Source organism: Bos javanicus, chromosome 8, assembly GCF_032452875.1.
Source record: "Bos javanicus breed banteng chromosome 8, ARS-OSU_banteng_1.0, whole genome shotgun sequence".
Classification (NCBI taxonomy): domain Eukaryota; kingdom Metazoa; phylum Chordata; class Mammalia; order Artiodactyla; family Bovidae; genus Bos; species Bos javanicus.
This window is the reverse complement of record NC_083875.1, coordinates 64,349,209-64,374,487: the sequence shown is the minus strand read 5'-3', so window position 1 is coordinate 64,374,487 and position 25,279 is coordinate 64,349,209. Positions and strand designations below refer to the sequence as shown.

General features: G+C 44.9%; 1 protein-coding gene across 3 annotated transcripts in view; it reads right to left on the bottom strand.

Moving 5' to 3' along the window:
* Positions 1–4,760: 4,760 nt before the first annotated feature.
* The window catches only part of GALNT12 (polypeptide N-acetylgalactosaminyltransferase 12), a 34,282-nt gene continuing 13,763 nt past the window's right edge, over positions 4,761–25,279 (bottom strand). The window contains exons 3-10 of one of the 3 annotated variants that reach the window (XM_061425783.1): positions 23,204–23,393; positions 20,054–20,239; positions 18,733–18,850; positions 16,857–17,033; positions 14,670–14,801; positions 11,533–11,646; positions 9,569–9,715; positions 4,761–7,506 (exon numbers count right to left, since the gene is read on the bottom strand). In XM_061425783.1, coding sequence (XP_061281767.1) covers positions 7,366–7,506; positions 9,569–9,715; positions 11,533–11,646; positions 14,670–14,801; positions 16,857–17,033; positions 18,733–18,850; positions 20,054–20,239; positions 23,204–23,393 — 1,205 coding nt within the window. In that variant the 3' untranslated portion in view covers positions 4,761–7,365. Of the gene's footprint in view, positions 7,507–9,568; positions 9,773–11,532; positions 11,647–14,669; positions 14,802–16,856; positions 17,034–18,732; positions 18,851–20,053; positions 20,240–23,203; positions 23,394–25,279 lie in introns of those variants that run through there. The other 2 variants (XM_061425784.1, XM_061425785.1) reach the window with 2 other exon arrangements.

The window sequence follows — 25,279 nt, the reverse complement described above, 5'->3', positions numbered from 1 at the left end:
GGAGGGAGTTGAATACACGACTTATAAAGTCCCTGTAAATTCTATAACCCAGTAACTTGCTTCCTTTTGTAACAGCTTGCAATCAGAATCCAGTGGTGCTCTGCAATCACTCGAGTTAAAAACCGGAGCTGCCCAATAGTCACACCCGTCTGCAATTTCTTTTTAGGACACTGAAGTAACCATCTTAACAGTCTGATGAACAATCAGTTCCACTGACTTTTGCCTTGTAAAAGAAGGTTCGAGATGATTCACAGAGCAATCATGACATGGCAGATGGGACACAACTCTCAGTCCCATGGGCTTTAAATCCTCCAAAGACAGCGAAGCGCTGGATGGGGCAACTTGTGGATCTGGCCATGTACTTTGGGCCTCCTGGCTCTGCAGCAAGAATCTCAAAGGGGAAACTTGAAGAAATGCTCGCCGCCCCCCAACCTCCACAAGTCCCGCCTTCCCATTCTTGCCTTGTTTTAAAGAGAAAGAGGGCTGAGTGTGGGCAAAATGGAGCTCCCCCTGGACAATGGCCCCTGGAGGAACCGGTCTGGGCCTGGGGCTCTGTCCCTGGTTCTGTCCCCGACTTGGCACTTACCCAGAGACACAGCTCTTCTGTGACCTCTGTACTTTCCAAGCAGGACAGACTTTCATTCATTCTGGTGCCATGACTGGCAGTGTGGTGTAACTGGACTAAGAGTGAGGGGAGGGCTGTGGCCAGGGCGTCCGAGCCGCCTGGCTTGGGCAAGTCACCTCCCCTCCCTTTCAGGAGGCACCGGGTCACAGCAGTTACAACTGAACTTTTGGAGTAAAACTGCTGCTGCTGCTGCTGCTAAGTCACTTCAGTCGTGTCCGACTCTGTGTGACCCCATAGATGGCAGCCCACCAGGCTCCCCCGTCCCTGGGATTCTTCAGGCAAGAACACTGGAGTGGGCTGCCATTTCCTTCTCCTGGCTTCAATTCTAGCACTGCCACTGATTAGCTGTGTGACCATAGACAAGTTTCCCACACTCTCTGAGCCTGTGTCCTCACTTTTAAATTGGGGGGGGCGGTGCTGGGAAGAGTGAAGGGGAGGACCAATACCTACCTCACTGGGTGTTTTCAGCATTAAATTAGCTCATTTCATTAAGTGTTTAGAAGAGCGCCCAACTCATGGTATTATTTTCAGCAGCAGCTAATGATGATGAAAAGGAGACAGCAATCCTCATTTGGTTGACTTTACAGGAATGAACAAAATAAAACTCTTGAAAACGAAACTCTGCAGTTATATATAAGTGAGAAATTTGATGTGTGGTGCATTAACTCTCACAAATATTAGGAGACTGTAAGAGGCTAACATTTCCAACTCTACTTGCTAAATAAACATTGTGGCTATGATACAAGAAACGACGCAGCAAAGTCTAACTTTTTATTGAGATAGGAAACTAACTTTCTTTTATAATTTAATTTAGCAAAGCCAATATTTGAAGATACGATTTTTAAGAGTACCAATTTAACACTTTAAGAAAAACACACCCAGCCCAAATTTAGAACACTGATTACTATATAGAATGAAAAGTACTGACAAAGAAAATGCTGTCCCTAACTTGCTATGTGATCTCATACAAAGCCCTTCCCTCATGGGCCTCGTTCCCCACTCCATCAGCTACAATGGGCACAGAATGATCTCTGGGTGCCATCCAGGTCTGCATCCCATGGACCCGAGACAGGAGGATTTTTTTAGACCAACAGACATGTCCACAGCTAAGGCATTGTATATCCTGAGCTGACACCCCCACCTAGTGTGCGTGTGAGAACAGACACCAGTGACCAGCCACCCAGGACCTTCTTATTCTCTCTTGAATAACCCGCTACTCAAAATCTGATCCACAGACCAACAGCACTGGCATCATCTGGGTGCTTGTGAGAAATGCAGAGTCTCAAGGTCCGTCCCAGACCTAGTGAATCTGAATCTACCTTTTGACAAGATGCCAAGGGATTCCCAGAAACATGAAATTTTGAAAAGCACTGCTTTAATAGGAGGAGAAAAGGGAAGCTAGTCAGGACAGGGATTTAACTTTAATATACATTCAGAATTGACCCATATAATGAAACAAATCCTTCCCAACTGACACTTAAGAAGACTATCATGCAATGAAGGTTTAGGTTCTTGGGAATTTTTATAAGTTTTCAAAAACGAACCTCCTGGAATGTTAAGTAGGCATCTGATATGGGCATCCCTGAACCAGAGTTTCAAATGCACTTGCGCAGCCTACATTGTTATTAATGGAATAATCATACTGATGAGTCTCTGCTTCCAGAAATTCAAAACTCAACCATTCTGAGCTCCCAGAGGCCATCTCAGGTCCTAACCACATGGCCCATCATGACACGACAGCTGATTTCTTCAAAGCCAGCAGGACAATCTCTCAGCAGGTGACCTCTAGAAGCTGAGGTTCTCAGTCCTACAACCTCGAGGACATGAATTGTGCCAACAAACTGTGTTTGGAAGAAGAGCCCAAGTCCCGGCTGAGACAGCAGCCTGGTCAACACTTTTGATTTCATCCAGTGAGACCCAGAGCAGAGAACTTAGCTAAGCCGTGCCCAGACTATAACCTACAGGAACTGGGAGACAATAAATTATGCTGTTTTAAGCCACTCTGCTTGTGGCAATCCATTACACAGCAATAGAAAACTAACACAGATTTTGGTACCTGGAAGTGAGATGTGCTATAACAAACACCTAAAATGTAGGAGCAGCTTTAGAATGGGGCAGTAGAAGGAAGCTGGAGGAATTCTGCAGGGCAGGATACAGAAAGCTTAAATTTCCTTGATCAGACTGTTAGTAGAAATATAAATGTTGAGGACATTGTTGCTGAAGGTTATGAAGGAAGAGAGAAACATGTTATTAGAAAGTGGGGAAAGAGCCTTATTACATAGTGGCAGAAAGTTTAGCAGATTGTCTCTGGCAGTTATGAAGAATTTTTAAGAGATGAACCTGATTAGATAGCTAAGGGAACCTAGTTCTGTTGCTAAGGAGATCTCCAAGAAGCGCTGAAGATGCTGCCTGGTTTCTTCCTGCTGCTTACAATAAAGTGCAAGAGGAGACAGAGAGAGGGGAAGTCATAACACAAAAATTAAGCAGGACTGAATTATTTAGGAAAATTTTCAGCTTCTCCAGTTGGCAAAAGATGCTAAAAGTCAGAATGGCTGCTGAAAATGTGGCACAGAGATAAGGCTGAGTGCGTGACTGTATAATCTTCCGTTAAGACCTCAGAGAGATCAAAAGGTCACAGTCACACAAAGGACCTTTTTAAGAGATTAAGAGTGTGTGCACGTCACGGATCTTCTTGACTAAACCGGGGGCATCCAGGAAGCTTAAGGTCATTTTTGCTCAGCCATCTAAATAAGAGGCCAAGAGAAAAAGGGGATTTATTTGAAACGATTTGTGGATGTGGCTTCTGTCAAGTGGAGTGAAAAGCAGTGAATCCATGCAAGACTCACCAAGTTCTTGGGGATTATCTCAGCAGAAATACTGCCAGCTTGGACCAAAAGGAACAGAGAAAAAGAAGAAGATAGAAAGAGACGGCTGGACACCCAAAATTCTACTGGCAAGAAACAGGCTCAGAAAACTACTCCACTGCAGATGTGTTACTTGTCATAAAATAGAAGAATGACAAGAAGATGGAACCACATCCCCAGAAGAAAGAGCCAAGAGCCCCCAAGGATTAGTCCCAGGTCTTGAAACTGAATCAAGAAAAGTCGAACACTTACCTGATTTCAAAACCATTATGGACCTGTGTTTCCTTTTGACTTTCATTTCCTCTTTTTTGAGCCAGGGTATCTATAAACATTATCCTATTGCTTCCCACCACTGTATGTTGGGAGTGTTGGGGTGGATAAATGGCCTCTTCAGTGTAACACGTCCACAGATGGAGAGCAATTGTGTCACAGCAGCTGCACACACTGAAATGATACCCAGGAGCCACACCAGGACCTGAACCTGATTTAGACTTTAGAGTTTTTTCTGATGAGATTTAGACGATAGAAAGATGGACTTTGAACTCATATTGTGATAAGATGAGACTCCTGGAAATCTTGGGAGGGAATGAATGTATTTTGCATGTAGAAGGGATGTGAATTATTGGGGACAACATGAATTGTTAAAACTGTACGGTAACACATTTAATGTTTTAAGTTGCTAAGTTACAAAGGCGTCAAAGCAACTATTAAAAGTATATTCAAATAATTAAAAAAAACTAAAATCAAAGAACTAAAGGAAAACATGCTAACAATAAGTCAATATTTAGGAAATCTCAGCACAGTAACAGACACTACCAAAAAGAACCAAATGGATATTCAGATTTGAAAAATAATTGAAATAAAATAACTACATAAGCTCAAGAGCAGTTTTGAGTTGGCAGAAGAAATCAATGAATTTAAAGACAGAAATTACCCAATTTGAAGAACAGACGGGCAGAAAAAATGTTTGAAGAAATAATGGCTAAAAACTTCCCAAATTTATTTTTCAAAACATTAAATTACGTTCCAAGCTCAACGAACTCTAAGTACAATAAATACAAACCACATTTAGACATATCTTAAACTGCTGAAAGACAAAGAGAAAATCTTAAAAGCAGCAAGAGAAAAATCACTCATCACATAAATGATTAATGGATGATCTCTCATCCAAAACAGTGGTGACATTATAGTGGTGTAATCCCAGATTCATAGTGCTGAAAGAAAAAAACCTGTCGGCTAGCATTCTATATCCAAGTAAACTATCTTTCAACTATTTTATTTATTTCAAACTATTTTATTCTGATTAAAATCATTCCCAAATAAACAAAAACACAGAATTTATTGCTAACATATCTATCCTAGATGAAATATCAAAGAGAGGCCTTATAGTGAAAGAAAATTATACCAGAAGGTTACTCAGATTTATAGGAAAAAATGAAGAGCATGGAGTATGGCACATTATGTGGGTAAACATAAAAGACTGTGTATTTTGTACATATATATTTTTTCTTTTTATGCCTTACTAAAACAATAGGCAAACCACTGTTACTGAGTTTATAACATATATGTCCATAATAGCACAAGGGAGGAGATAGGAGCTATACTGCTACAAATTTGCTAAGTTTTATGGGAATTAACACAATATTAAGAGTGAAGAAGACTGCAATAAATCCAGGAAGCATAATGTAATTCCTTAGGGCAACCACTAAAAATGTAACTTAAAAATATAACAGAACTTAACAGAGGACATTGCTCTCCCTATTGTGCAAATGAGGAAACGAGCGCTGGCAGGTGAAACCACCTACCCCACTGCGGCTGCCCCCAGAATCCTGACTGCACACACCAGGACCAGAGGCCAAGCCACACCTTCCAGTGGGGCAGGCGGAGACCTGCCCAGGCTGACTCCTCATCCATTAGGCAAGGCAACTATCCTAAAAATATTGAAAACTGTCTACCAGTCTGTGAAAATAGTTTTCTTGACACCCTGAATATTTTCATTAGTTCTTCCACCCTAAAAATTACCAAGTAGAAGCTGCTGGCAAGAGTAAGAGGGATGACTTTTCAAGCAAAGCTAATTACCATCAGTGCCCAGTGAACACACACAAAAATACTTGTGTAGCCTCCCAGCACTCATGATAAGTTTGACTGGCATTCACCTTCTGTCTGCCTGAACTGTCTTCCTATACCTTGGGAGGGGCTTCAGCAGAGCTCCCCTTCAGCAGAGCTCGGACTGACACTGCAGGAAGCGGGGGAGAGGGTGCAGGGCAAGACTTCTCACCTCCATTACAGGCTGAGAGGGCATCTCCCCTGTTTTATAAGTTACCCCAATGCAGGAGGGAAGCTCTGGTTCCATTGCATATTACATTTACAGGAGAACTGAGCTGTGCTGGAAGGAGTTCATACTGTATTCCTGCCTGCTATATTTAATCCTGTAAAGATAAAATAACTGAATTATTTAATACTTATTTTTTGATAAATGCCTATTGATATTTATTGTGCTTCACATTTTATAAAGTGCATTTGTGAAAGTGGAAATGTAATGAACTCGTACTGCATGCCAGGGACTAAGCTAAGTCCTACCCTGTTTTATGCTATTTAGTCCTTGCAACTACTCCACGAGCTTGCTTTCATTCTTCTCATTTCACAGACGAAGTGAAGTTCAGAGGGGTTTAAGATGCATCAGATTGCTCCAAGCCAGGTCAACTGGATTTGTTCCTGGTTAACTGTTAAACTGGATCTCTCAGAGGGAAACATGTAGAAAAGAGCCTGAGACAAAAGTTGAAAGTTGATGCGTTTTCATCAGTTGAAGACATGTGTCTTCATCTCTCACATCTGCCAGACTGCAAAACCAAAGATTAGCAATGCTCTTGCTTTAAAAAAAAAAAAAAATCACTCCTCTTGACTTCATCAGGATGACAAAATCTCAGAATATCAATAGATCTGGAACTGTTCACAAATCATAATTATGAAGAGAAACTGTAACAGTTGCTGCAGCACAAAATCCAATATGGATTTCAATGACCAATTATTATTAATGAACAAATTTGAAAACTGAATTTCACCAAGAGCATTAAATTTCTCCCTGACACTAATGTGTGATAAAAATTAAAAATGATATAAACATGTTTTAAAGTCATCCTGGTGGCTGCTAAAAGGAGCCATTCATACGGCAGTTAGGCATTGTCAGAAGCCCACTCTGTAGGGTAGAAGTTTATATTAGCCCCCTATGTCAAACTGTTCCCTTGAAATTTCAGCTTTGATTAGTCCTCTTTGGCTAACATAAACTTTAACAGCAGTTTTGACTATGGCAGCAACACATAACCAAGGAGCATTCTTAGTTAAATAAATGTAGATTATCTCCAGGACCTGAAGGAATCAATATGTTCCCAGTGTCCACACACCTATACTGAGAAAAATCTAACCCAAAGTTTAAGGTATTATCAGTTTATGCAAAGTCCATTACACGAGTCTATTCTCCAAGCAGACATCTTCATATCTGGGGATCCTTTCAAATATGAAAATAAAATATTTACCTTTTTGCTATGGGGAATAAAAAGACATGACAGTAGAAAATACATCCTGATAGAAAAATAGTTAAAGTTTTTAATTCTTTAAATACCAAGAGTTAACATTTTGTGACTACCCTTTGAAAACAGGGTATTTGGGAACAATTTTGTTTTCAAAATCAATACGAATTGTTATTCACATTTTTACTAAAGACAACATTCCTTTCACAAATCACAAAATGATTTCCTTATAAAAAGAAGAGCAGCCAAGTGTTTGGTGGGTCTGTCTCTGTGCTTAGCTAAGTGTCTGTTAAATACAGCCCAGGGCTTCCCCCATCCACTCTGACGGGCTCCGTCGTACGGTGACACTTCACACAATGTGTTCCCTGAAGAACCATTTCTGATGATCCGAGTTGGTACAGTCTCGTAAGAGTGGTATGAAACTGTCACTCAAGTCCTTCCTCTCAGCCTGAACACATTTCTTGGACGGTACATGAAATAGAGAACCATCCTACAAAAGATAATAGACATTGTGCGTTCAAGAGAATTACAAGCAATTCCTGAGAAAGTACCTTTTCCTTAAAATGTGTTAAGTGCTCAGGGTGATTTTTATCATTTCAGGAATACTTATTGAGCAGTAAGTGTCTGCAGGTATGAAGGCAGCCCACGACTGTCTATGCATACAGGAGAGGCGTGTGGAGGCTTGTGTCACGCTTGCCTGTCCTGGGAGCTCTTCAGGGGCTCGACTCTACCATCAGGGCCGATAGTGCCACCTGCTGGCTGTTCTGGGATCAGTCAGACCCTATATCTCCCCTCTTAATTCTTTGCGACCCTGTGGACTGTTGCCCACCAGGCTCCTCTGTCTAGGGGATTTCCCAGGCCAAAATACTGGAGTGCGTTGCCATCTCCTACTCCAGGGGATCTTCCCAACCCAGAGATTGAATCTGTGTCTCTTGCATCTCCTGAATTGACAGGTGGATTCTTTATTGCTGCGCCACCTGGATCAGGACCCTATCTCACCCCTACTGATGTTCTTTTCCTCCAGAGTAATCAGGTCCAAAGGTCCTTTATTAATCTCTTCCACTTCTCTTAGGTCTCTGGAGGCCTCTTTCTCCTGTATTTAAGTCGAGAATGAGGGAACTTGGCTTTAGTCCCAGCTCAGCCACAGACCAGCTGGGTGAGGAGACAGGTCACCAGAGAGGAAACAGGGCCCGCAAATGATGCCAGTGTCCAAACCCCAAAGGACAATGGCCCTCTCTAAGTCCTCTCCATCTCTTCTTTTCCCCAACTGTTGCTGAGCTCACTTTCCAAGTCTCTCCCCAGTTTCTGGAGTTAATCTTTCCCTCTATCTCTCTCTGTTGTAAGCTCAATAATATTAATCTGGAAAGCCCTTAAAAGTGTTCACAAGTTGCCTTCAGAATAATGTGAAAGTAAACAAATAAAGCATCCTTCCTGACACCCCTCTAAAGAAACTTGCTTAAATGTTCACTGAAATTTAAGATTTTTAAGATAAAATTTTAATGGCATTTCAAACCAATTTTGTGATTTCTACCTTGCATTACTCTTCTTTGAGGTCTTACAATGGCTTCCCGTTGGAAGAAAGAAGGGAAGGGCAAAACTTTTGGGGTTTACAGAAATATTTTCCCTATTATTTTTGTATCACATAGCACTACAGTGCCTGGCTTTTCCAGGAAACCTGAGAATTTCATTGCTGATCTTAACACTTTCTACAATAAAATATATTCTGACTTCTAATTATACTTAGAATTAATTCATTTATAAGTAGTACAGATGGATCTTTCCATCCCTGGGGCCAGGCTGGGAATGAAAGCTCTTCATGGAGATAAAAGTGACCTAATTCTCTCTTTTGAATTATTTTCTTCAGATTTATGTCCTCAAGTGCTTTTTAGTGAGTCACTAGATATGACTGATGGATGAGTCCCACCGTGAGCTTCTTACAAATGTGCAAGAGGCAGTGCCTCTCAGACTTGAAATGACACCCAGTTCCAAGTCAGCAGTGACTCTTCTGACGGAGAACCAACTCCATCAGAGAGGTTTTCTTGGTTATTGCACCACAAGTTAACAACGTAGAGCTTTACAGCTTCCAAGGACTCTTTCTGGCTGCACATCTATTCTTCACTAGAGGTAGATAAGGCTTCGATTATTATCCCCACTTTAGAGCTGGGAAAGATGAGCCTTAGACAACAGGAGTGGCTTAAACTTGGGTCTAATCTCATGTCCTTACACTTGATGGCCTGTTTCATTCATCTGAACCCCTGAACCCCAAGTAATCTCCAACTGCGCTGGGGACAGCGCCCCTTCCTATTCCAGTCAGCCACAGCTCAAGGTGGAAGGGGGACAGGAAAACTGACAGGGAGCGGACAGGGAGCAAAGAAGGGAATTGCTACTGGTGCTGGATGCCATGGGACCCCTCGGGTTCACTGTGAAGTGCCTGGCCTCCTGTAGGGGCCGCATCCCTGAGACTTACTAGGGACTCACTTTACCTCCACAACCCCCTCTGCAGTCCATGGGATGGGGAGCCACAGAAGGAAGGCGTGAGATGGGTCGCCTACCTCCTGAAGGATGAACTTCTGGTCCTCTGGGGTGGTGTTCTCACACAGATGCACGATGAGGACGTCTGTTCCTTCCACCACTGCCACGCAGCCTTCTGGCTGGTGGGTGTTGTAGCGTATTTCATTCTGGGATGTGTATTCGAAAAACTAGAAATGGAGTAGCCAACATGCACCAGTCAGCCTCTGATGTGCAAAGAGGGCAATCTTTAGAGAGAGGAAGGAGAACCTGGGGTTACCGGGGCATGGGTGCTGGGGTCCTCACACCAGCCTGTGTCCCCGGAGCAGCCTGTACACCTCTGGAGAGGTGTGTAGCCAATGTGAATGGAGGGGCCCTTCTCGTTTGCAAGAGCATGAGGTGGGGGATGGCCCGGGTCACCCCGCACCTGCTGTGCCTAACCCCAGGCTCGTGCAAAATGGCAGGAAAGAATATAGACTGGTTCCAGCCCTTGAGGGCTTTCTGTGCCCTTGATCAGCCACTTCCCCTCCTTTTCTTCAGTCCTTTCCTCCTCCTTCCCCCGAAATGAAATGGATGCAACCATGCCTTGGAGACCACAAAGTGCTGTACACAGCAGACAAAGGACGGCTAATGGGAGGACTTGCTCTTCAGAGCAATGGTTTTCTTACCCTAGGTGCCTAGGGAAAATGCCGATTCAGGCTCCTGGTCCCAAAGAGGAAATGAGGGTTCCCTCCATCTGAGATGGGGCCGAAGAAGCTGCACTTTCACACTTCTAACAAGACAGGCAGCTGCCCATCTGCCCCGCTCCACCCCCTTGCTTCCAGGAGATTCTGACACAGGTGACAGGTTCCCAAGGCACATGGAGTAGTGCTTCTGAAACGAATCTCCCTTGAAAACCAGTCAAGACTAGAGGTGGGTTGGGGAGGGATGGGGTGGGTCTGGGAATCTGCATTTCTAAGCTCTCAGGTGATGCTGATGGTACCACCTTTGAGGAGTGCTGTTCTAAAAGGGGTTGAAGAACCTGAAAAATTTAAGGCTGTAGGGTCTGAATTATGAAAGTTTACTGTTGACCATAATGGGGCCTAATATTCAAACGGAATCAGAGTGACTCCAGGTTAGAGGAAAATCTGAAAGCCCACCCTTCGTCTCCGGTATCTCACACTTTACTTAGGACAGCAGTCTTTGAACGTCTAGAACCAACGCTTTGTTCTCTCCTGCATCCCCCCTGGCCCCGCCCTGGCAGTGTGCCTGCTTCTCAGTCCAGGGTCCTGCTCCAGTACTCAGACCTTCCAGGTCTTGCTCCCCTGCCCAGCCTGCAGTTCAGCATTTAACCCAGACATATCCACCTGGGCCCTGACTGAGGAAACTGCCCTAAAAATTGCTTTGCAATGTGGCACTACATATCAAATCCTATAATTCCATATAAGATTTAATTCTGAATAAGTCATCTGAAATGCAGATCTGCTTTCCTTCATTTTTTCTTTCTGACCAAAGATGTTAGCAGCAGGGTTATTTATAATTACAAAAACAGGGAGGAAGGAATTGGTTACCTCAACAGTAATTAATACAGTCACACAAAGGACTAGCAAGAAGCTGTTATGGATGATGTTCTCAAAGGATGTCTAACAACACATGAAAAGTATGATTAAGTAATGGACACGACAGACTATAAAACATGCAGATATTACAACAACCATTTAAAATACATAATCCCAAGGTCATGCATTAAAAAAGATGGGAAGTAAATATATCCTAATTATAATGGTGGTCATTCTGGGTCTTGTCATTTACTACTTGCTTCTACTTTTTATATTTCCTAAATGCTCTATTACAAGTACTTATTACCTTTATAACAAGAAATCACATATTCAATGTTTTAAAAACACACAGACTTCCCCTCATCTCCCTCTTTAAAGGCCCACACCGATGATCCCTTGAGCACAGGGCCTCCCGCTGTCCACTGTCCTTCAGCCTGGGAAGGTCAAGCTGTTAAAGCAGCAGCCCCTACCTGGTTCTGACCCATCCCGTGACAGCGGTACAGAATGACCTGGTGTCCTGTGATCTCGTGCTCATTGGGAGGGTTGTAGTCAAAGCAGTAATCTCTCAGTCCTTTGTTCTGGAGCTAAGCAAAACATAAAGGTGGCATTTGGTCCAGATTATACACAACAGGTTCCACCCAGGGCTGTGAAGGCAGGTAAATGGAGCAAGAGGAGTGGCTGCCTGAATAACCAGTCTCAGAGCTAAAAGCCCCTTCCATTTCTAGTCTTAAACGTCTTTCCCATTCTATACCATAGGCAGGAATCATAACCCCCATTTTTTAAAATTAACTTTCACTGGAGTATAGTTAATTTACACTGTTGTGTTAGTTTCTGCTGCACAGCACAGTGAATCAGTCATACATATATTCAGTCTTTCTTAGTTTCTATTCCCTTATAGGTCATTGCAGAGGACCGAGAAGAGTTCCCTGTGCTATATAGTAGGTTCTTATTAGTTATCTATTTTATATATACAATTGTATGTATATGCCAATCCCAATCTCCCAATTTATCCTTTCCCCTGCTCTCCCTACTTGTAACCGTAAGTTTGTTTTCTACATCTGTGACTCTATTTCTGTTTTGTAAATAGGTTCATTTATATCATTTTTTTTAGATTCCATATCTAAGTGATATCATATGATTCATACACATTTTAGGAAGATAAATTTGAGGAGCAGAGAGATGAACTCTTCATGGCCTGAGAGCTCACACTGCTTCATGTCTCATTAGTGCAGGCTTATTGCTTTACTAGTCCAATAGCTGGGTCGTCACCTCACATACGCACCAAGTGTGTGCTCAGTCCTGTCTGACTCTTGTGACCCTAAGGACTGGGCCCACCAGTCTCCTCTGCCCATGGAATTTTACAGGCAAGAATACCGGAGTGGGTTGCCATTTCCTACTTCCCGACCCAGGGATCGAACTGCATTTCCTGGATCTCCTGCACTGGCAGGTGGTTTCTTTACCACTAAAACCACCTGGGAAGCCCTGTGTACCAAGGAGTTCCTGATATTACATTATCTTCAAAGGACACCCCAGTTAAGAGACCTGGCACTTCTCAGATCCGAAGTCCACCACTGTAGACTACAAGGACAGTATAAGAGAGAGCCGATGGTTTGCACACAGGTCATACAACACATAAGTGGAGACACCTGAGTCTTGAATCCAGGACCTCAGAATCCAAGTCCCGTGCTCTATCACTCAATATTCTCTAATCTAAGGTCATCTCTAAGGTACTTTTGGATCTAAATCCCTTTAATTATTCTAAAAGCAAAAAGCCCTGGAAGGTTCCATGCTTCCACTCCCTTCCAGGAGCCTCCAGAAAGAGACTCAGTTCAGTTCAGTCACTCAGTCGTGTCTGACACTTTGCGACCTCATGGACTGCAGCATGCCAGGCCTACCTGTCCATCACCAACTCCTGGAGTTTACTCAAACTCATGTCCATTGAGTCAGTGATGCCATCCAAACATCTCGTCCTCCGTCATCCCCTTCTCCTCCCACCTTCAATTTTTCCTAGCATCAAGTACCTTCCAAATCCCTTTCTGGAGAGTTTAAGGAACCTTCCCTGGTGGCTCAGTTGGTAAAGAATCACCTGCAATGCAGGAGACCCAGGTTCCATCCCTGAGTCAGGAAGATCCCCTGGAGAGGGAAATGGCAACCCACTCCGGTATTCTTGCCTGCAGAATCCCATGGACAGAGGGAAATGGCAACCCACTCCAGTATTCTTGCCTGCAGAATCCCATGGACAGAGGGAAATGGCAACCCACTCCAGTATTCTTGCCTGTAGAATCCCATGGACAGAGGAGCCTAGTGGGCTACAGTCCATGATGTCGCAGAGTGGACACAATTGACTAACTAACACTTTCACTTTCAAAGAACCCTTCACTGGCTTCTTCTGAATCCCACTCTGGCCCTGGCCTTTGTCCACCTTTGTCTAGCTTCGTTCTGGGAATAAGACTCAGCCATATAGAAAGAAGGAATCCATAATCCACTGGCTCATAAAACAGAGACCTCTATGTTCTTGAGGTCCCTTAACTTTGTGAAGGAACCTGGGAACAGGATAGGTGAATAATCAGGGCATCTTAGGTTTAGAAGAACTCAAATGTTATGAAGCCAAGTTGGTACTCTTGACCACCAAAGGACCTCAACCTCAGATGAGTTCCCAGATTCAAAAGAATCTGGAAAGAAAGAAAAAAAAAAAACTAAAGAAGAAAAGGGAGAAACCCCTAATGATTAAAACTTAGATTAATTAAGCTAACTCTATCAAGTTGGTGATAGACTTAAAGAATGATTTTGAATAACCTTAGAGCATAGTGTGTTTGACTATACCTTCTTAGTGAAATATATTCTATAAATAAATAGAGCTGCAAAGGAATCTTTAACTTTATTCAGGGTCACACTGTCAATGGGAGGGTGGAGCAGAGGAAAGGGAAAGCAGAAGAGGCAACATCTTCTCGGTAAACACAGAATCTCAGGGACAGAATTCATTATATCACTCTCTCTCTCTCTGCATTTCTGCATGTTTGAACATTTTTATAATGAAAACTGAAAATACCCTGCTTTGCAATTATCAAAACTTGCAGAATGGAACACCAGCTCTTCTGATGAACACCACAGAGCAGAGGAGGCCTCCCTAAGTTGGTGGAGTTCCAAGCAAAAGCCAAAGGTGCTGGACACTTGAGTTGACCTCATCCCACCAATATTTCTTCTAGGTTTTCTGAAATAACAGAAGTGACTCCTCTTCCTTACTATGGCTTTTGTGGATCCCTGAGTCGGGAATTAGTAACTGGTCCAGTTATTGAGATTTGAAGTCATGTGATAAGGACTTAGTTAAAAAAAAGACTTGGAAACACCAATTGATCCTCAGTTTCCATCTGTAAAACAGGAGGCTGTACTCACCAACTGAGAGACGCTTCCAGTGCTGACGTTCTGGACCTGAGGCCCAGACACTCAAGGGGAGAAAGAAGGACACTGGATGAGAAGGGGGAGCGCTATGAGAGAAGTCAGCTGTCCCCGCAAAGGGGCGTTTCTTTTGCAGGGTTGGTCACTCAGGAGACCAGGTCACTCCTGGAGGGCAGAAGCACATTGCCCAGCACAGGCCCACCTCGCTCACCATCCCAAAGAAGCCAGGCCTGTCCTCGGGCACGTGCAGCTCTGGATACACGGTATTCAAGAACCACTTGAAGTCCTTACACCCAAGCCTTGCACGGAGCTGTCTCCTCTCTGTCACGTCCCCAAAAGGCTCCTGAGAAAAGGACAAAACGGTGAGCCCCTGCAACCCACAGTGCTTCCTACTAAAGCCTTTCATTCACCCAGTAAGCCTTTATTGAGCACCTATTGTGTGCAGAGCCTGCACAGGACAGAGAAGATAAGAAACAGTCTCAGACATAGTGGCAGCACCCCAGCAGGAGATACTGTTGCTCAAACAACGACATCCCCAGGTGCTCTTGCTGCAGGGAGGTGTGGCCAGGTGCAGGAAGGAAGGACACAAAGCCCCTGCTGATGGGTCAGGAGCTGAATCCAGGGGCTGCACTGGCATCCCTGGCCCCCTGTGGTCACAGACCAGTGGCATGTGAGTAGCACACGTATGTCATAGTGTTCTGATAGTTTTACCACTGATACCTGGACACTCACTTCCAAACAAAGGTAAGTATTCTAGAGGCAATTATGAATGAAAACTTTCTTATGTGCCCAATCCATTCAAGTCTAAATATATTCTTCCAATAGTAAGAGCAAAATGCTACAATGATAAATACTTGTTTTATGGACAAAACCAATGATTACGAATTTTTGAATAATCAAATAAAGCGAGCATCTGTTTAGCACAGCAAATGTACCACCATGAGAGCAACGCTGAGTGCAGAGATAGGACTGTCCCTGTGTTATGCCGTTAAATGGCTAAAATTTGACAAGTTAAAATATTTAACAAAATGACAATAAGGAAAAAGTCTGAATAAAATTTCAGGTTTCTGCTTATTTTCCAGAAGTTCATTTTTCAGTGAGAGTCATTGTGACCTCATCTTCAACCAAATATCCATTTCAACACTCTGCCACTGGGCATTCAGACAAAAGGTGCATGAGTGCCCCTCTTTCTAACATATTATTCTTTGGGAACCCTCAGAAAGAGGGATTGATCTGTGGGTTTTAGACTGGGTGACAGGGAAGAGCAGATATTTCTAACCCGCAGCCTTGGGCAAGACAGAGTAAGCAGTGACCCTGTAGCCCAGAGGCAGAGAAAGGCCACAGTGGAGGTCAAGGTGAGTGTCCACAGGGCTCCGCAGAGCAGAGAGAGTGCCACTGGAGTAGACCCAGTTCTTCCCACATCTGCTACGAGCCCTTGGGCAAGTTCCTTAAATCACTCTCTCTGAACTTCAGTTTTCTCATCTATAAAATGAAAATCTCCAAGTTACTCTGAAGGACCGCTGTAAAGATTCACAAGAAGAAATTTACAAGTGGCCGGGAAAGAGGCCTTGGAGCCAACTTTCTTGTCTTGTCACGTGGACCCTTAGTTATGTGAAGATAGGTCAGTGGGAGCCCTGTCCTGGCGTGTGTGGAGGGTGGCCTGTTAGTGGCAGTGGGGCTCTCTGATAAAATGTTATTTTTAACACTAAAATCAATACTTGTGGTGTCTTCACACTTGCATGGTAATTCTCAGACATGAGGGTCCCACAGCACACACGTGTTCCCAGTTGAGGTTATAGCTCAGCCCTCGTCCTGAAAGCAAGTGTCCTGTTTACTACTTAGCACCAGGGTTCTCAGACTGTTCTGTACTGTGGTGGTGACTTCACTGTTTAAAATGGCCCCCAAGAGTGGTTAGTGCTGTCCAGTGTTCCTAGTGCAAGAAGGCGGTGATGTGCTGGAGGGAGAAAAGAGGTGTGTCGGATTAGATTTACCTGGGTGTGAGCTCAGTGCAACAAATCAACAATATACGTTAAATAGATTATTTAAACAGAAGCACACATAAAACCAAGTTATGTATTGATCAGTTGATAAGAATGTCTACCTGCAAGAGGTCTGCAGTAACCTAATCCTGTATTTCCCCTGTGATCAATGGCTAAGTAGTCAGTTCCAAATTCAGTGATTGTGGTTCGGTGACTGTATGGAGCGTAATTACGGTAAGGAGTGAGAATCAACGGTCTGTTGTTTATTATAAGTGAAGGAATACAGTTTTCCTCTTGGGTTGTGAGCACCCGATTTCCTCTCTATTTCTGGAACCAGATCTACCACAGTAGGAGGCCAGAATCAGCTGCTTTTGTTTGGATGTGGCCAGAAGGAGTGTGGGTGTACAGGGGGGACTCACCAGGCGGGCCTGGGGATTGCGATGGTAGTAGAGCTCTTTAAATTCATCCATCCACACTTCAGCTGCGCGGACACTGTTGGCCAGGGCCTTGTTGCGGGAGTAGGGAGCTTGCCTGGGGAAAACGTGGCCAACGTGCGAACACGGGTGTATCTCCAGGGTGCCCCCGCACTGCCAGATCTGTGCACAGAGCGGGGAGGAGGCGGGGTGATGGGGTTGAGCAGGGAGTGAGCTGCTGGTCCACAATGCCTACAGTAAGGAGGCTGGGCACACAGAGGTCATGGTGAACACTGCCAAGACCTCACCCTCCATGAGGCAGGTGGCCACTTCCCCAGAATATTCAGGACCAGGATGCAGTCAAAGAGCAAGAAAGCAGCCGCAAAGACAAATAAGCCATCGGAACCCAGACCCCAAAATCCATGCACGAAGGCTCATGCACTTGACGCCTAGGAGCACCCAGAGTGGACCTCACTGGGAACTCACTTACTTATTAGGTAAAGCACATGCTGATTACCTGGTCTCCTAGCCATAGAAGATAGGAAAGCAGCAAGTAAGAAGAGAGGTTTGGAAGGGGGAAAGGAAGAGCTTCTAGAGGCAGGCAGAGCAGCCTGACACCTAGGGAAGAGGCAGAAAGACTGTTAAAAGCACACCCCAAAACTCAGCACACAGCCATTTGGAGCCTTTTCACGGACATATGACCAAAGATAGCTGCTGCCACTGCTAAGTCACGTCAGTTGTGTCCGACTCTGTGCGACTTCATAGACGACAGCCCACCAGGCTCCTCTGTCCCTGGGATTCTCCAGGCAAGAACACCGGAGTGGGTTGCCATTTCCTTCTCCAATGCATGAAAGTGAGAAGTGAAAGTGAAGTCGCTCAGTCGTGTCCAACTCTTTGTGACCCCATGGACTATAGCCTACCAGGCTCCTCTGTCCAGGCAAGAGTACTGGAGTGGGTTGCCATCTAGTGCTTATAATGGGGGGCAGGCGTGAGTCCTCAGTGGAGGGCCAAAGTCTTATTTATTAATTCTTTTAAAGCAGCAGACCATATAAGATATTCCTCAATTTGAAAATTTTCCATTTAAAAGCATAAACATTGACATACGGTTTTGATACTTAAAATGCAAGATTCAGTTAACTAGGAAATCTACCAGAATGCTTAAAGCTTTCCCAAAGGGGCATCTATGTATCACACACAGCAGAATCAATGTATGGGCTTGTTACAAAATGCAGACACCCAGTCCCTACCGTAAGTCTATCAAATCTGACTTTCCAGAGACCATGCCTATGAATCTGCCTTTTTAACAAGTTTCCCTAACAAATCTTATATATGTCAAAGCTTGAAAGTCACTGTGCCCAATAAACGGAGAAGGAAATGGCAACCCACTCCAGTATTCTTGCTGGGAGAATCCCATGGACAGAGGAGCCTGGTGGGCTACAGTTCATGGGGTCGCAAAGAGTCGAACACAACTGAAGTGATTTAGCACGCATGTGCCAAATAAAGAGGCTACTTTATCAAGAAGCCAAGCAAATTAAGGCTCGCTCCAAAACATGGGCTCAGGAGGCGCCTGTGTTTAAGTGCCGAGTCTGTCACTCGCTCTTTGATCTTGGGCCAGTCACTTCCCCTTCCACCCGCCATCCCTCCCCTCAGTAAAGTAAAAGAACTAGGTGACTTCAAAGAACTTTAGCAGCCCCAAATCTATTAAATGTGTAATTTAAGAGTATTTATAGGATGTGTGTGGCATTGTATTCTTTCAGGATTATTGGATAAACTGCCAATATAGAGGAAAAGTCCACCAGGCTCTCCTACCAAAGCCATCATTCCCAGAGAGAGACAAAAAACAGGTTAAGAGCGAGTGGAAACAGAAGACTGGGGTACTTACCCGAAAGGAGAATTCGAGGTTTTCTCCACCCCAAACTTCCATTCCTATGTCATAAGACCCCAGGTATTCAAAGTATTTCTTACTCACAGCAAACAGCCCACCAGCCATCGTTGGAGATCTAGAGGCATGTGAATCATAATTTGAGGTAAGCAGCAGAAAATCATCACAGTTGGTTTCTACCACAAACCTTGAGTCCATTCACTCACATAAGCACATCCCGAGTTCACGCTCTCTGCCTAAGAGAGGCCAGCAGCTAAGATGGGCCAGCAGCTGGATGTTCCCCACAGCCCTTGCCCCATAGCTCCTGCCCTGCGGAAGTTCATGGACATCTCACTAGGCAACACAGAACTCTGTGGGTGACTAAGGTCAACCTGGGACCCTGTGGAAATACAGAAGAAGCCATGAGATAGGGAGGGAGGCAGGCAGGGCTGAGTTTCTTGGAGGAGGCATGGTCTGCAGAACAAAGGGGAGTTAGCCCAGAAGAGGAATGATTGGTTCTCCGAGAAGACAGGAGCATGACCACAGGCCTAAGGGTGAGTGAAACCCCTGAACTTCTAGGAGCACAGACAACAGAGAGAGATGGGAAGTGAGAGGCCGAGTTCTGAGAGGCTGGCAGGAGCCAGGCTGGGTGGCACTGCTCAGGAAAATTCTTAAGGAAAAGAAACAAGACACAAAAGGATAAATATTGTGTGATTCTACTTATATGAGGTACATAACATAGGGAAATCCAGAGATGGTTAGTTAAAAGGGGTTGGGCGAGGGGAGGAAAGTGAGGTACTGCTTCATGGGTACAGAGTTTCCATACAGGACTTCCCAGGTGGTGCAGTGGTAAAGAACCCACCTGCCAAGCAGGAGACCCGGTTCAACCCCTGGGTTGGGAAGATTCCCCTACAGAAGGAAATGGCAACCCACTCCAGTATTCTTTCCTGGAAAATCCCATGGACAAAGTAGCCTGGCAGGCTATAGTCTAGGGGTCACAAAGCATCAGACATGAGTTAGCGACTAAACAACAACAACACTGGATGATGGAAAAGTTCTGGAACTATATAGAGGTGATGGTTGTACAATACTGTGAATGTGTGTGACGCTAGTGAATTGTGCATTTAAAAATGGTTAAAAGGGTAAATTTTATGTTATACATACTTACCAAAATTATTAAAATATAACAATATAAATCCACATATATAGCAAAGATTTTTATCAAAAATAAACAAATACTCTGGAAAATGAAAAGAGAGGCAACGGCTAACCATCCCTCCCGAGAGCCTTCACTGACAAGTTGGCCAGATGCGGTAAGGCACTCAAAGAAGTAGCCCCCGACCTGATGACATCGATGGGGGACCGCATGCGGATCCTCTCCTTTTCGGGAACCGTATGCCACGTGAACACCAGCCGCCAGTCAAAACCGCCGATCTGGGGCTCCCCAGCATTCCCCAGGTACTCGAAGGTGTTCCAGTCAATGACATCAATCACAGGGCACACCACCGCCGACTCCTTTTCATGGATCCTGGAAACAATCAGAACACCCTGACATTCTACCATGTACGGGCAGGAGGAGGACCACCAGGAAGCCTGAGAATCGAGTCTCCTCAGCCTTCCACTAAAAGGAGGAACGCCTGTGTGGAAAGGCCTGCTTCTTTTATTCCAGGTGTCTGCAGCCAGGTCAGCCCCGGCAGGTGAACATCATGGGGGTGCTGGGTGGAGGAGGGGCAGGTACAAGGATTCTAGCCCTGGTATGTAAAGTTCCATAGCTTCAATAGTCTGATTCCATCTAAAGATATTCTGATTAAACTTGAATCCTTCTATGAAACTCACAATGTCAAAATCCAAGCTAACTTTTAAAGCAGAAAGCAGACTTTCAGATTCTCAAGACTGTAAGCGATTTCTTCCTGTAATCACAATGAAACATCTTAAAGTCAAGAAATAATTATTTTCTTATGAACAGAGATGCACCCAGACTAAAGGGTCTGCTTTGGAACTAGCAAATAAATTTTAATCCTGCCCCTTATTTGCTGTGTGACATTAGTGTTGTCATCTAACCACTCAGAGCCTGATGCCTCTGAAACAATAATACATACTTGGAGGGTTAATGTGGACTCCCCAACAGAATGTTTGTAAGAGACTGGCAGAGAACCTGGAACTACAGCTATACTTTTCTTTTAATCTTCTTTATGATTAAATGTTACATATAGTGGAAAATGTGATAATTTCTTGTTGCAGCCATCAGCCTGTGCACAGGCTTCAGTGATTCTCTCCACAATCATTCTTACAAGCCCAACCATCTTTCAGCAGGCTTCCAGACTGTGTTTCTTTGCATCTGACAGCACACCAGGAAGCATGAACTGAGACTGGACCATATGTGAACATTAGATTTCTCTGGATTATATTTTGGGGGCAGTTCTCTAGAATCTGCCTATAAACCCATAAACCATAAACTGTGACTTGCATCCAGCAGGTTGGAACCAGGGGTAGCCTAATTTCTACAAGAAAGGGAAAACTGGAGGGAGCCAGTACTGGAGTAAAGGATTCTAAATCACAGTTAGAGAATGTGCTGGCCCAGTTGCAGCGGTTACTGGGTAGAGCTTCCTGGCATCTTGGGAGCCAGGGACCAGGGATACCAAACATCCCACAGTCCAGTCCTACACAGCAAAGAATGGTTCTGCCCCAGATATCAACAGCAGCTCATAATGCCAAGAGCACAACCTCGTTAATGTGACAACCAAGAACATCTTCCACTTTCAAAAGCCCCTAAAGGGAAGGGGTTACTGTGCCTGGCTGAGACCACACCTGAGGGACAGTCTACAGTCCAGTGTCTCAACTCTGAGGCATACCCAATTCCCCAGGGAGCTTTTGAAACATCCAGAAGGCCAGGAACCACCCCAGAAATTCAGATCCAAATAGTCTGCTACAGGACCAGGACTTTTTAAAGTTCCCCAGCTATTTCTAATGGGTAACCAGGGGAGAATCCCTCTGACTCCAGGTATGGAATAAGGATGTGATTATGTGGAATGCCACCTCACTCTCTCCAAAGGGTGGACTGGAGTGGATTGGAATTCCAGATGGCATTTATGCATCAGCTGAAGGGGAAAAGCGTGCACCCCCACCTATGATTTTAGATAGGACTAGAGGTGGCCCTCTGTAGGCAAAGTGCAGGCAGGAGGGAAGGGTGAACCCATTAGGCCAGATTGCAGAGGGAGCACCCAGCTGTCGCTATGTTTTAAGTGATCTCAAGACTCTAGCACTAGCCTGAGGAACCCTGAGTCCTTGCTGCTGCTGAAGCCCATTAGAGCTGAGGGAGGAGAATGAGGCATCAAAGGTCCAGGATGGCAGAAGTGTCAGAGCAGAGCCTGGTCTCATGCAGGAAGGAAGGCGAGGGGGTCCTCAGCTCTTCCAGATAGACCTTGGCAACCAAGCACTGGGGGCCAGGGGAAAGTAGTTTCCCAAATGCACAAACTCTGATCTTCCAGCCCTCTACCCACTCCCCACAGTGGGGACCAAGCAGAGAACCTGCCCCTCCTTAGACATTCCTCTTGCACCTGGAGGAGCTCAGGGCTTGCCAGCCCAGCTCCTGATGCAGAATCAGTAGGATAAGGAGGGAAACAGGGAAGAGAAGAGAACAAAAGTCAGCCAAGCGTGAGCCATAAGAGGCTGTGGGACAGCAGGAGAAATGGCGTTGAAGACGTGGCTGTATTTATGCTTCCATGACTCCATAAAATTAGATATTAAAAATAATATTTTATGACTATGGTGGTGGTGGTGGTTTAGTCGCCAAGTCATGTCCGACTCTTGCGACCCCATGGACTATAGCCTGTCAAGTTCCTCTGTCCATGGGGTTCTCCAGGCAAGGATACTGGAGTGGGTTGCCATTTCCTTCTCCAGGGGATCTTCCCAACCCAGGAATCGAACCCAGGTCTCCTGCATTGCAGGTAGATTCTTTACCAACTGAGCTACAAGGGAAGCCCATATTTTATGACTATATTATAGGTATAAAAATGACCCAGGCTATATTCATTATTGTGATATTCACTTTCCATTCTGATTTTAAAAGAAATTATCACAATTTTTCGGGGGGGTCCCTTAAAGTTTCACAGGTGGGCCCTAGGCATTGTTGGTACTGGGTGTAATGGTTACTGGCTTGAAGGAAATACATCAAAACATATTCTCTAGGAGTACAATTCTATGTGACTATTTTTTTCTTGGTTGATCATACTAAGTTTTCTACAATAAATGTGTAAAATAAACAGTAATAAAAGCAAACACTCATCTGGGGCCTCCTGTCTACTGGCATGTTCTAAGTGCTGGCTATATATTAACTAACTTAACCGCCTCCACAGCCCCAGGACATCCCCTCCACTTGGGAGGGCATATCCCCTCCACGCCAGGGGCAGAGGCTCTGGCTGAGGAGCCGCTGAGCCCAGCACCCCTACCTCCCACGCCAGTTTGTCGGGGACCCCGCCACCCACAGACGCACCTCTGCAGCAGTGGCTCCAGCCACCCCTCATGGCACTCGCAGTGGCAGTCCAGAAAGGTCAGCACGTCGCCCTTGGCCACGGAGGCCCCTAGCAGCCGTGCTCGCACCAGGCCCTCCCTCTTGTTGGCGCGGATCAGGCGGACCTTGGGCAACCCCGCCAGCTCGGTGGCCAGGCGCTCCTTCAGGTGTTCTGCAGAGGAAGCAGGACAACGAGGGTCACCTCCACACATCCCCAGTCGCGTCCTCCCAGGGCCTCCCTGTCCCCAAAAGAAGACTAAATAGACACGAGCCTCCTTTGTTCTGCACCAGGGATATCCTCACTGTGCTGGGAATCAAGCCTGGAAGCCCCCGGAAGGCTGGGAGGCAGGGGTGGAGGATTCTAGAACCACTGAAGAAGGGCTCCTGCTCAAAACACAGGTAGGTACATCTGTACTCTTGTAAGGGGTGAATGTGGCATATGGATCTATCTCAACAAAGCTATCCTCCCCACCAAAAGTACCCTGATTTGTAAACATTTAAATAAAAGCACAAGAACCATCCATTCACAATTTTTCCAAAAAATTCTTATATGAATGTTAATTTATGTTAATATATAATACATCGTAAAATTTTAATTTACATGGAACTATGTCAACACAGATTTTATTTATAATTACATTAATCCAAATTTTCTCAGAAGCACAATTCAGTTGACACAGTAATAATAATAATGGTGGCCAACATTACAAGGCTTAGTGTGCTAATTACTACTGTCCGAGTGATTCACATAACTCATCCTATGAAGTAAGTACTACTGTGTGTGTGTGTTCAGTCACTCAGTCATATCCCACACTTTGTGACCCTAAGGACTGTAGCCTGCCAGGCTCCTCTGTCCATTGGATTTTCCAGGCAAGAATGCTGGAGTGGGTTGCCATTTCCTCCTCTAGGGGATCCTGACCCAGGGATCCAACCTGAGTCTCCTGTGTCTCCTGCACTGCAGGTGGATTCTTTACCACTGAGCCACCTGGGAAGCCCCTACTACTACAGTACTACTACTGTACCCATTTTATGGATGAGAACATTGAGGCTAGAGAGGCTAAGTGATGAGCCGAGGTCCCAGACAAGAGAGCAGAGGGGCTGTGATTTGAACCCAAGGACTCAGGCTCGAGTCCACAGCCTTAACACTGCCTCCAGAGCTTTCTCCTACAGTCTCTCATCCTTATTAAACAAATCCAAAACTTGTCAGGAGGACATGCTTACCCCATTTTGCAGAAGAGGAAATGAGTTCTTATGAGCTGAAAGGACGGGCACACAGCTAGAACTGGCCCCAGGACTCCTGACTCCACACACAGGCCCTGGAACTAAAGGCCCCAATTCACATCCCTCAGTGGGTCAGGTGGGAACCATTCAGCAAAATAAAAAGGACAGCATCTCCCCACATTGGTTAATACATGGGTTTTGTCTCAAAGTCATCCTCAGTCATCAGTGAAGGGGAAAAGTTTGTAAAATGTCCTAAGTTGCTTTGTTGTTGGTGAAATGTTTCTCTAAATATTCTTGATACTCAAACAAAAAACAAAAACAAACATTCATTGATTGATTTTTCAACCCTAAATATAATTGCGTACAAGTGGATAGCAGGAATAAGGGAGGAAACTTCCCAAGCAAAGCTAATTAGTAGCAGGGCCCAGTGACCACACAGGAAAATGCTGGTGCAGCTCTCCACTACTCATTATGGGTTTGGTCGGCATCAATCTTCTGTCTGCCAGAACTGTCTTATCCCATCCTGGAAGGTGCTGACAACTCTCATCGGCTCAGGCTGACACTGCAGGAAGGGTGTGAGGAGGGTGCAGGAAGTGTGGGAGGAGAGCGCAGGGCGGGACTTCTTCCTCCAGTACAGGCTGAGGGGAGAATCCTGGTTTATACGTCACCACCATGGGGACGGAGAACCTTGGCCCCACAGAACCTTGCATTTACAGGAGAACTGAATTGTACTGAAGGGGTTCATACCATATTCCTGCCTGTTGAGCAGTGGCTTCATCCCATAAAAAGAAATAATCTGATGTCTACTTCTGAATGAATACATTTCTGAAAGTTTCA